The 13224-nt window shown below is 42.0% G+C and overlaps 1 protein-coding gene across 2 annotated transcripts in view; it reads right to left on the bottom strand.

The window, feature by feature from the left end:
* CCDC50 (coiled-coil domain containing 50) overlaps positions 1 to 13224 on the bottom strand; it is a 109229-nt gene that overhangs the window by 49809 nt on the left and 46196 nt on the right. For both annotated transcript variants that reach the window (XM_077487536.1, XM_077487537.1), the window contains exons 2-3: positions 2491 to 2553; positions 2267 to 2396 (exon numbers count right to left, since the gene is read on the bottom strand). In XM_077487536.1, coding sequence (XP_077343662.1) covers positions 2267 to 2396; positions 2491 to 2553 — 193 coding nt within the window. The remainder of the gene's footprint in view (positions 1 to 2266; positions 2397 to 2490; positions 2554 to 13224) is intronic.

Consider the following 13224-nt stretch of genomic DNA (forward strand, 5'->3'; position numbering starts at 1 on the left):
TCACTCCAGAAGTTCAGCGAGGATCTCTGAATGATCCAATGTTGTCCTAAATGACTGATGGTGATAAATAGAATCCACCTGTGTGTAATCAAGTCTCTGTATAAATGCACCTGCTCTGTGATAGTCTCAGGGTTCTGTTGAAAGCGCAAAGAGCATCATGAAGACCAAGGAACACACCAGGCAGGTCCGTAATACTGTTGTGGAGAAGTTTAAAGCCGGATTTGGATACAAAAAGATTTCCCAAGCTTTAAACATCCCAAGGAGCACTGTGCAAGCGATCATTTTGAAATGGAAGGAGTATCAGACCACTGCAAATCTACCAAGACCTGGCCGTCCCTCTAAACTTTCAGCTCAGACAAGGAGAAGACTGATCAGAGATGCAGCCAAGAGGCCCATGATCACTCTGGATGAACTGCAGAGAACTACAGCTGAGGTGGGAGAGTCTGTCCATAGGACAACAATCAGTCGTACACTGCACAAATCTGGCCTGGAAGAGTGGCAAGAAGAAAGCCATTTCTCAAAGATATCCATAAAAAGTCTTGTCAAAAGTTTGCCACAAGTCACCTGGGAGACACACCAAACATGTGGAAGAAGGTGCTCTGGTCAGATGAAACCAAAATCCAACGTTTTGCCCACAATGCAAAACAATATGTTTGGCGTAAAAGCAACACAGCTCATCACCCTCAACACACCATCCCCACTGTCAAACATGGTGGTGGCAGCATCATGGTTTGGGCCTGCTTTTCTTCAGCAGGGACAGGGAAGATGGTTAAAATTGAGGGGAAGATGGATACAGCCAAATACAGGACCATTCTGGATGAAAACCTGTTGGAGTCTGCAAAAGACCTGAAACTGGGACGGAGATTTATCTACCAACAAGACAATGATCCCAAACATACAGCAAAATCTACAAAGGAATGTTTCACAAATAAACGTATCCAGGTGTTAGAATGGCCAAGTCAAAGTCCAGACCTGAATCCAAATCGAGAATTTGTGGAAAGAGCTGAAAACTGCTGTTCACAAACGCTCTCCATCCAACCTCACTGAGCTCAAGCTGTTTTGCAAGGAAGAATGGGCAAGAATTTCAGTCTCTCGATGTGAAAAAATGATAGAGACATACCCCAAGCGACTTGCAGCTGTAATCGCAGCAAAAGGTGGCTCTACAAAGTATTAACGCAAGGGGGCCGAATAATTTTGCACGCCCCACTTTTCATTTTTTTATTAGTTAAAAAAAGTTTCAAAAATCCAATAGATTTCGTTCTACTTCACAAATTGTGTCCCACTTGTTGGTGATTCTTCACAAAAAATTTAAATTTTATATCTATGTTTGAAGCCTGAAATGTGGCAAAAGGTTGAAAAGTTCAAGGGGGTGCAAGGCACTGTATAAAAAAGGAGAGGGGAGAGAAAACATTTTGTAGAAGCAATTACAAAACTTGTAAAAAGCAGGCCTTGCACCACATTTACAACTGAGTCTCGTCTCTTTCCTTCGCTCTCCATGTTATAGCTTACTACATTCTACTTTTTCCCCCTATAGTAAAATACTTTTTTTATGCTGGTCTATTAACTTCCTAATGCCTTGCCTAAGCCACTCTTTGCCCCTAACCTCCTGGAATATGCGACATGCATACCAGATGCCTGCTGGGCTGTAGATGCTGTACTCCTGCAAGATCTCCCGACATTATGGCAAGATGGAACATGAAAGATGTGGCACCAGATCTAGTGTATGTGCAGACAGAGATCTAGCACAATGTCTTTATCATATTACATGTTACCAGTGTTAGATCTAGCGCGAGTTCAGCACCTACAGCCTGCAGCTTTTTGGGATGCGGGATATGTATCCCAGGAGGCTAAAGGCAAAAATCGCCAAACACTATGGAAACAGTACTGTGAAAGACACAAGGCCAGTCTTGGGAGGTCTAGCATCGCATCATGAAGGGGCCAGCTGCAAGAACCAGGAAAAGACAAGTGGCTCCTGATAAATAAAACCAAGATGATGGTGAAGGCCGCCGATATTTGCAATGGAAGAGTGTAGTGGAAGAAAGGACAATCTAGGATTCACCAAGCTTGTAGGTATGTTTTTCTTGGATAAATGAACATCAAATCCAAGTGGCATATTGGGAATTATTTTCATGGTCGTAGGTATGGCTTTGCATTAATAAGCTTGAAAACATTAAAAAATTATATTGAATTGGCTAAAAGCAATTGCAGTATGTCTTCAAAATAGTAACGTCTAACACTTTGACAGAAATCTTTAGGAAGTACTCACAGTTTATTGTGACGGTGCTTAGTCTGGGATTGTGCCATGAGGTCCTCTTCTTCCTGAAGTTGTTTGGCCACCTTTAGATCATGTTTGGCCAGACGGTTCCTCTGTATATTTGTAGCTAAATGATGTTCAACTACAAAAAAGATAGAATTGTAAAAATAGGGTCTGTGACAAATTAAAAACGTCAGACCCCCCAACTACACCAAAATTGTCAACCTATTACTCACTTTCTTGCTCCTGCAAGGTATGTGCAAGACTGTGATCTTCCAGCACTGCAAAATCACGGCAAACTGTCAGAACAAAAAAATTAGAACACTTAATATACAAGCGATAAGCAGAAAGAAACAAGCAATAATATTCACACGTAAAAAAAAGTTAGCATTATGAACTTCCTAAAATTAAATGTTATCAAATGGCTAATTTCATAACCACTTATTTTGCTTGAAAATTAACACAGTACAGTGTAATATTGGTGAGGGCATATTTTGAGAAGTAATACTTACTTTCCATTTTCCCAGAGTTCAGCTGTAACGACTAAGTCCACCATCCACCTTTGTGACCATGTTTCATGTAACACCCATATTTATGGTGTAACCTGAAACACGGTCATCTTCCCCAACCCTCAAACCGCCTACCCAATTACCAGACTTGAGGGTTTTTTTCTACCTGCAGCGTTTCATTTTCAGAGTAGTTGTGCTTGGCTCTATCCACAGATGACCAATCCACAAATCAATACAAAAAGAAAACTTTTGAATAAGCTTGTAATTCCTCATTAACTCATTGACTCATTGACTCTGAGGCCAATACACGGCCACGTGTTAATGAGTCCCTAAGCTGGGAGGTGCTGTATGCAGGTGGCTTATTCAATGTTTATGAAGACACAGCGGCTGAATAGCCACAGCCACTTGTCCTAATAGGACACGTGTCTGGGAGAGCAACCCTGAAAGCAGATCATGTGCATTCAGGGCTACTCACCTACACCAGTCACATTAGGACGAGCAGCTGCATCCATGCAGCCAATACTTATCATCCTTATAGACATGAATGAGCTGCCTGCATGCAGCATTTGCCATCTAGGAGTTCAAACAGCCCATGTGAATGAGGCTAAAAATTTCAAGGTCTTTCTTTTAAAACAATATTTTGGCTATAATGGTTTAAATTGATTGCACATATGTTTTATAATTTACCATTTAAAGCGGAAGTAAAATCATCCATTTAGCAGTTTAAAAAAAAAACGTGCCGGAAATGTAACACTCCCATTGGTTGTGCTCTCAACCAAATTGGCAAATTATCCTATGGCTGGTGTCATACATGATCACATGTGCAGCATCATGGCAGTTGTCGATTAAACAGAGGGAAAGATGGCAGCTTCCTTGACTGAAAACGATAGAGGGTGTTTACTTACACTTTAAAAAACAAATCAACCAACGGTTCACAATCTTTAACCAGTTGAGATCCGCGCTATAGCCAAATGACGGCTACAGCGCGGACCTCCTTTGCCGGGACTACGTCTATTGACGTCGTCCCGTGCACGAGCGGCGCGCTCTGTGATCGGCGAGTCTATGAGACTCGCCTGATCACCGATCCGAGCAAGGGGTCGATCCCAACCCCTTACCACGTGATCTGCTGTCAGCCAATGACAGCTGATCATGTGATACAACGGAGCCGGCAATCGGCTATTATTTATAAAAAAAAAGCCGATCACCGGCGGCCGTGATCGGGACATCAGTCCCGATCACGGCCAGCCCTGCCAGTGCCCACCTGCCCCCTGCCAGTGCCACCCATCAATAAATAAGTGCCCCGCGTTAGTGCCACCCAGCAGTGCCCACAGTGCCACCCAGCAGTGCCCGCAATCTGCCTCAACAACGGTGCTGCACCCCAGTGCCACATATCCGTGCCCATCAGTGTCATCTACCAGTGCCCATCAGTGCCACCTATCAGTGCCCATCAGTCCCATCTATCAGTGGTACCTATCAGTACCCCTTAGTGCCACCCATCCGTGCCATCTTATCTGTGCCCATCAGTGCCACCTTAACTATGCCTATTGGTGCCACCTTAACTATGCCCATCAGTGCCACCTCATCAGCGCACTTCAATGAAGGAGAAAAATTACTTGTTTGCAAAATTTTATAACAAACTATTAAACATGATTTTTTAATTTTTTTTTATTTTGCATCTTTTTTTGTTTGTTTAGCAAAAAATAAAACTCCCAGCTGTAATTAAATACCACCAAAAGAAAGCTCTATTTGAGGGAAAAAAAATGATAAAAATTTAATTTGGGTACAGTGTTGTATGCCCACGCAATTGTCATTCAAAGTGCATCAGCGCTGAAAGCTGAAAATTGCTCTGGGCAGGAGGGGGGTTTAAGTGCCCAGTAAGCAAGTGGTTAAAATTAAGCTAAATAAATGTTTTTTTTTACCAATGCAACTGTTCACTTTTAGTGTCTGTTGCAGCTTAATTGCAAGTAGCTGCATGACTCTGCAAACAGCACCTATGCTCTAACAAAATATTTGCACCGAACATTTCATACAGGGATTAATTTGCTGAAGGCAGACAATACACTTTGCAAGTGTAGTTGCACTAATTTTCCCTAGAGCTTAGTATATGTGGTAAAGCTCTGCTGATTTACATCATGTGCAGGCAAAAATGCATTTACCTTGCCCCTCATAGGGCATTCTCTAGTAAAGCTAGAACTAAAGCTTCACCACATTCACTAAGCTCCAGGGAAAAGGAACAAAACTACAGTTGTAAAGTGCACAATTTGCCTTTGTTAAATCAACCCCACAAAGTTGTTACACAGCTAAGAAGTTCTGATCACTTTTTGATTTAGTGCAAATATACCAATCCTGCTGCTGTTCTCTGTCCATTTCTACAGCTCCTCGCCTGCCCATCATTCCCTCCCAGTCAGATCACTCTGCTCCAGGCCTTCTATTCCACCAACCCTCTCCAGTCCAGGTCATGCCCGCCCCCTCAGTCAGAAGGTTCCTCTCCAGGCTGTGACACTGGCATTTTCAAGGTTTCATTATGGACGTTTTTGAGTATTGCTCTTCAAGAGCGATTAGGAAAGACTGTTTTTGAAGTCAATGGTGACCCTGAGGGCGACTTGGGAGGTCTCGTCGCAAGATTTAAAAAATCTCATGGTATCAGAAATCCACACCCAATGGGATGTAGCTTTGTTAGAACAGTATGTGTCTGATGCCATGGTACCCAGAAACCTTAGATGGGAAGTCAGTCCCCAAAAAGGTGAACTGGAACTCTTAGAATGGTTCAAATATTTAAATGAGGCAGGTGTCATGTTTTTAGAATTCTTGGTTCAAAGAAAGAAATGTAAACTCACACGATCGGATATAGAGATTAAACTAATTAAGGACAAACTTTTACCCCATATCAATAGTGAGGAGTATAAGGCGCGGTCTATTAGTCTAAAGAAACTTTTAGAAAAGGAGGAGATAGAACAAAAAAAAAAAAAAAAAAAAAAAAGGAGGAAGAAATACAACAGGGATGTAGGAGGATGTAGTAGCTACTGTTCCTCCATTGAGACAAGAGTCTGGTAACCAAACTCTTATGTTCACTCCCAAACTCCAAGTAGGTCCAATAAGTCGTCTAGGAGGGTTTCATATATATCCCCTGAGAGGAATCATAGACCCCCACCCCTTCCACAGAGACCTAAGCTTAACAACATCTATCCAAAAGGACCCCCTCCTAATGCCATGTACACACGATCGAATTGTCCAAGTCCGCCGGACAATTCGATCGTGTGTGGGCTCCAGCGGACTATTTCATCGTAAAAGTTCGGCAGACTTAGAAAGTCGTTTTGACTCAAAATTTGTCTTTTGACTTGGCTTTCAGCGGACAATCCGTTCATCAGTGTGCTAGTCCGGTGGACTAAGAATGACGCATGCTCTGAACCAAGTACGAGAAGGAAGCTATTAGCTATTGAACTTCCTTTTTCTAGTCCCGTCGTACGTGCTGTACGTCATTGCGTTAGAAATCGCCGGACTTTCGGAGTGTCCGTGTGTGGCCAAGTCCGTTCGTTATAAGGTCCGTGGATTGTTTGCCAGACCAAGTCCGCCGGACAATTTGATCATGTGTACGCGGCATAAGTCTCCGGCTTGGAGGAATAATGCCGCCTACACACAACCGGACTTTCCAGCAGACTTGGTCCGGCGGACAATTCGATCGTGTGTGGGCTTCAGCTGACTTTTTTTCCCCAAAATTCAGACGGACCTAGAAATAAAACATGTTTCAAAACTATCCAACGGACTCAAGTCCGACAGACTAAAAATCTGGAAACCTATTCGTCTGTGTGCTAGTCCGATGGACCAAATACAATGCAAGGGCAGCTATTGGCTACTGGCCATTGAACTTCCTTTTTCTAGTCCCGTTTACATTATCACATTCAAAAACGAATGGACTTTCGAACGGACTTAGTCCAGTCGTATGTGACCAAGTCCGTTACGTTCAGAAAGTCTATCGGACTTCCACCGAAAGTCCATTGGGAAAACCGTCTGACCTAGTGCATCGAAAAAGCCCGGTCGTGTGTACGCAGCATAAGACGAAGGGTCATAAGCCACAATCTGTCCGTCAGGAGGATAATGGTTTTAATGGACCTCCTAGGAGATCTAATGAGGGAGGACAGCATGCAGATTATTATGCATCTACATATAATAGCTTCCAACCACTCCATGATGGAGATTACTCTCTGAGAGAATGGGATCATTATCAGGATAATCGCACCTCAGTTAGGGGGAATTGGAATGATAGGCCCCCTTGGCATTATCCTACCCAACCCCCTCCAGCAAAGGAGAGGTGATCGATCATATGAGTATTCTTACCAACAGGAACCGTGGAAGAACATCCCCAACAGTGGGGTTTTCCCAGATCGGATCAGAACCAACAAAAGGCCTATAGAATGAAGAGAGGAGTCAGAGATCAAAAAGGTCCAAAAGGAAAAGGGAGTAGCTGGTCAGAGAATCTATAATTTGAGCACTATTAGCCTTTCTCCAGAAGAAATTTCCCTTTTAGACAAGGGACTTAAATTTGCTCCACCACAAAAATAAAATAAATTCCAGACGTATATGGATATTCACAAGTATACTAGAAAATTGAGTGTTAAAAGATACATCATGTCCAACCCTATTAAAACCAAACAGATCAGACTGACGTACAGCATTCTAATTTGGCCAATGCTGCTCTTTTTAATCCCCCCGGAGGACTGACTCCATTAGTGAGGGTCTTCAGGGATGTCCTCTTGAGGGATCTTGAAAAGATTAGGAAAATTAAACTAAAAAATCTTTACAACCAGGGTTAGAGTAACTATGTGAGGAAAAAGAAATTATCTGCATCGCTGATAAGGGGGGGGCGGAAATGTGATTTTGAATGAGAGAGACCATCTTAGAGAATTGGAGAATCTAGTTGGAGATACTGATACTTATAACCCCCCTTCTAGCAGATCCCCGTCCATCATGCAGGAAAGTATTGGAAAATATTAGTAGTAGAGCAGGGTTTCAGTTAAGGTATATTCAATAAAAAAAATAAAAAAAATAAAAAAAAAAAAGAAGAAAAGGCTTTTCTTGCACCATCATCGTCCTGGATATCCATCATTTACTACTTACCCAGAAATATACAAGAACCCCACCCACCCCTCTGGTTGTCCCATTAGTGGCATTGACTCCATTTCATCTAGGGCAGGGAAGTACATTGATGGGTATCTTCAACCTCTGGTTAAATACCTGCCTGCATATATAAAAAAAAGATAGTAGGCATGTGCTTAATTTATTGAGCAACTTCCCATTTAAAGACAATCTGTGGTTAGTTACTGCAGATGTTATGTCTTTATATTCCATCATACCCAATCATTGGGAAATCTCTTCAGTTAAATATTTTTTGGGATAGAGATTCGGGTTTACCCTCCAAAGGTTTATTAAGGAACTTTTAAGGTTTGCGACAACGCATTTTTTTTGGGTTTAAGAACAGGTTTTACCTTGAGAACAGGGGAGTGGTTATGGGGGCAAAGTCTGCCCCCAGCCTGGCCAACCTGTTTATGGGCAAATGGGAGGAGTATGTCTATGCCAAACGCAGACCTGAATTGGTCTTGTGGGCTAGGTATATAGACAACATCCTCCTTCCATGGAAAGGGCCCAAGGAGTCATTGGATTCCTTCATGGAATCGTTGAATGATTACGATCGGGGCATACAGTTCAAGTGTGAGGCAGATCAAAATACTATAAATTTTTGGGACTTGCAGATAAGGATAGAGGAAGGCTATTTTGTCACTGCAACACATTTTAAGTCCATTGATAGAAATGTCTTCATTCCCCGAGATAGCTGCCATCATGTCTCGTGGCTTAATTCAGCACCCAAGAGCCAGTACATGCACTTATGACGCAATTGTACTAAACTAGATGATTTTAGGGTACAGGCTAAGGTTTTGACTAACAGATTTGTGGAGAAGGGATATGCAAACACTGGCATTTGATTAAAGAGACAGTGTTGGGCCCCATTCTTCCTGAACAACCTTGTGTAGTCTTTAGAGGAGTACCTTCTCTAAAGGATTCTTTGGCCCCTAGCGTTTGTGATCCCCCAAGTAATAAATTAATGTTCTTTCAGAACTTGGTGGGCTAGCACAAATGTGCAGTTTGTAGCATAAATCATATTAGAGACCGGAAGACTCCTAAATTTGTCTAACAGTACTTCAAGAATTTGATAAGTCCTTTATCACATGTTCTGCCACCCATGTGGTATACCATCTTATCTGTCCATGTGGATTACAATATATCGGATGCACTGTGTGACCCCTTAACGTTAGGCTGAATGAACATATCGGTAACATTAGGAGGGGCTTCAGGGGCCATTTAGTGTCTAGGCACTATCGGGAGGTTTATAAAATAGTGACCACAGAGGCACGTCTTTTTTGGCCATCGATAAACTCAAACCTCATTGGAGAGGTGTCCCCAAAAGAAGGGCCATATTCAAACTCAAAATGAGTTGGATTTATCGAGTCAAATGTCTTAGCATTCAAACCTGAAGGCTTGACATTGAGATCAACACTTATTGATAATTGATAGACCGGAGTTAGAATTCATGAACTTGCCTCTACATCATTCTTTCTCTTCTGACGGTTACTGTGTATATCGAGTAATGTTTTATTTTTGTACAAACGGATGTTATATCTACAATTGAATCTCAGAGTGTTTCTCTGTGTTTATATTCAATTTAATATAACCTTTTACCGTAGTCTCCTTGGACTCCCATAATCGGAGGCATCTCTAGTATTGTATACAATTCCCTGCTATATCAATACTTTTTATATCCATGTGCGTCTGGTAGTGACATTTCATGCCCCAATTTTAATTGTAACATTTTATTTATTTATTCATTCATTACGAACACCATGTGTTATAATAAATCACATTATGTGCTGATTGGCTCAGATACAGCGAGATAGGACGTTCGTTTTGAATTTTTTGGTGCAAGAACATGACTATTTGATTAAATACATGTTTTAATAGCCCGAACTAGCCTTCCGGGTGAGGCTGGTTGTGAGGATGGGGCTTGGCTTTGGCTGGCCCTATTTGGAAGAGGGGTGGGTGAAAGTGAGAAATGCTGGCCATTTATCCGCCTTCATTCCTGCCTATAACAACGGAAAACAAGGGTTGGTTTATTATTTTCATCAATATGGCCACCATACGAGAAAGAGGCTTGGTTGCTTCCTCGTAAGTAAATGTCAGAGTTGAACTACGCATTGACGTCACCACGGTTTACGTGACCCCAGAAGCACGGGCGGTCGTTTTAGATTTTTGATTGCCGGCAAAATCGTTTTATAACTTTTTGCATTTGTATCCTGAACTATTTTATGAATAAACCTTTTAGTGTTTAAAGATAACACACTATTGGAGTTGCCTTTTTACCTTTTTACGGCCTGTTCCGGTCCGAGAGAGTGTATTGGTTACTCACTAGAGGGAGAGTCCCCCACATTGTACGAAAAAGAGGTGTAAGGTGGGAGAAGGACGCTAGGAGTCTGGGTGTTCAGGCATCTTGGATTGGCCAAACACCTCGCAGAGGGTTATATCTGCAGGCAACAACAACCTCGCTACTGACAGGAGGTCCACCACATATGGTAAGGGTCTCCATCTTCTTTTGGTGTATGCTACAAGGAGAGGCTCAACCCTCGTCCACTTGGTGGTGGTGGAATCAACCTGTAGTCTCCATCTTCAGCGGTTTTTCTCCTGTTTTTATTTATTTTTTTCCTTATATTTTTGGAATTGGACTCAGCTTTCATTACACTTGAATTTTATACACTCTGGGGGTTATTTACTAAAGGAAAATATGTTTCATACATATGTATTTTTTGCATTATATGAATTTATGTGGATTTTTTCCTATTGCCTTCTTTTTCACTGATATGGATAGGTATAGTCTCTTATGATTTATTCACTTACTCACAGTGTTTTTTCATGCATTGAACACATATTAAATTTAAGATTGTTATATTAAATTAGCACGGCTATTTTCCTTTTACATTTACCCTGACAATCAGAATGCCCCTCTCCCAGACATTTCCACCACTGTCAGAAAACCCCTCTCCCAGACGTGTCCAGTCAGAAAATTCCTCTCCAGGCTACATCCGACAGTCACACTGCTCCTTTCCTGGTTATGTTTGTCACTATCAGAATACTCCTGTGACGGCTGGTGTTTTACCAGAATTCTAACATACCACTCAGTGATTAGATCCAGACTGACCCCAGCAATTTGAACTCCACACTTTGTGGTATGCGCTGAAATGGTAAAATCAAATCAGCAGCCACACCTTTACATGGTGCGACTATTGTGGCTTTTTTTCATGGACCGATTACTGTAAAGAATGGACACCAAGTTGCACTTTTGCTCTAAAATGTGCATTGCGAACGTTTACTGGATGCAAAGGATGAGACGAGAATGATAAATGTCCCCCACCGTATGACTACGGATTCCATTTACAGATGCTTTGAACTGGTGATTATTAAGTGGGAGATAAAAAGGAACACACCTGATATTGCAACAGTCACAGGTCTTCCTCCCTAACCTATTAGATTAACAACTCAGGGAAGAAATAAACCTCGGGCTGAAACGATTAGTAGGCATCTGTTGAAATGTGATGAGGTTCACATGGTAAAGGACATGCTGTTGAAGTGAATATATGTCATACGCAAGGCAGCAGATCACGGCTGTCCAACAAGCTTCAGAAAACCTACACATCATGTACACATAGTACTCCTTCAAGAAAGGCCTTCCCACACACTCCATCAAACAAAAGATAAAGCTTTCTAACGGTTGTTCGAATTTTACACAAGTGTTCAAACATGTCATATGTTTCCCTAGTCATATTTTCCAAACACACACAAATAAAAACATTGTGTATTTTTTATCCATGTTGGTCTAGAATGATGAGTTTTCCTTTGTGAGACAGAACAGCTGTAGGCCATCAGTTCCACTGAGGGAGGTATGGTTGAATTTGGACATATGTAAAGTATGAGGAGATCTCACCGCCTCAGCCCAGCTCCATTTGCTTTTAATTTGCAAACTTGTGCTCTGAGTGTGTTACATTAGTATTATGGTCTCATTAACCATTTCTTCACATAATGTCACTTTTAGGGCTCAATCACATGGGCACTCAGCCTCATCCTTTGTTGTCACGTACGTAGAAAATGGATGCATGAACACCGACACAGAGCCTATGCATCCAGGGCAGTGCAACCATCCCCGCATACCTGTCAAATGTGGCTGTGGAAGAGAGTCTGTTAGACCCCTTTCACATTGCCACAACTTAAAAAAGATTTTACCGCGATTTTCCTGCTGCGATTTGAGGGAATGCCTGTGTAAACTTGGTCTATAGACCTCAATTCGCATTAAAGTCAGACCAAAGTAGCATAGGGACTACTTTGAAGTCAGCACGACATGAACTCGCACATATACAAATTGTGATCATGGTGAATGACTTGTCATGCGACTTTGCAGTCCCAAGTCACAGGACAAGTTGCACAAGTGTGAAAGGGGCCTAAAGCCAATGTTTATCCATTCACTAATATGGGCTGCCTGAGCCTGTCTTAGCATCACGACGAAAAAGTAAACAAAGAACTTTTAACATTGTATGGGGCTGAGCGCCTGTGTGAATGACCCTCTAACTTGCTGTTATATCTCCTTTCGTGTGTTAGCCCCCATACATACGGTCGGACATTCCGACCACAAAATTCGTCTGATTTTTTCCAACGGATTTTGGCCGAAACTGGTGTTGCATACACACGGTCGGACAAAGTTGTCGGAAAATCCGATCGTGATGACGTCTGTTCGTTACGAAGGGACTACCTTCAGGCTAGTAGCTAATAGCTTTGGTCTCGTAATTTGATCTGAGCATGCGTGGCACTTTGTCCGATCAGAATTCTGTACAAACAATCTGACAAAGTCCGATCGGCTTTTGTTGTCGGAAAATTTGAGATCCTGCTCTCAATTTTTTTCCATCGGAATTTCCAACAGAAAAAGTCCGATAGAGCCCACACACGAACGGATTTTCCAACAATATAATTCGATCGGACCTTTTCCTTCGGAATTTCCGACCGTGTGTACAGGGCATAAGTGTAAACCAAAAACTATAGAGGACACCTATTTGTTTGAGGCTGTTAACCTGTTGCTTCTTTTATTTCAAATGCAATTCAGGGGCAGATTTCTGCATTTGACATAGTAATTTAGCGGGTAACAAAAAAAAAAAAGAAAGGAAGGAGGAGGACGACAGTGGTCCTTACCTGGTCACACAATTATGCAAAACGAATATATATTTCTAGTGCACAGAACACGCATGCAAAATGCTAATATGAGATGCAAATGCATTAACAAATGTTCCCATATGCATCTCGTGGCTTTTTCAATATGAACCCTAGCTGCTGTGCCGTGATAGCAGAACCATCCAAGATGCTTCAAGGGCTCGT

Source organism: Lithobates pipiens, unplaced genomic scaffold (genome assembly GCF_037356315.1).
Source record: "Lithobates pipiens isolate NorthernLeopardFrog02 unplaced genomic scaffold, aLitPip1_a1.2 Scaffold_18, whole genome shotgun sequence".
In the NCBI taxonomy this organism is placed as follows: Eukaryota; Metazoa; Chordata; class Amphibia; order Anura; family Ranidae; genus Lithobates; species Lithobates pipiens.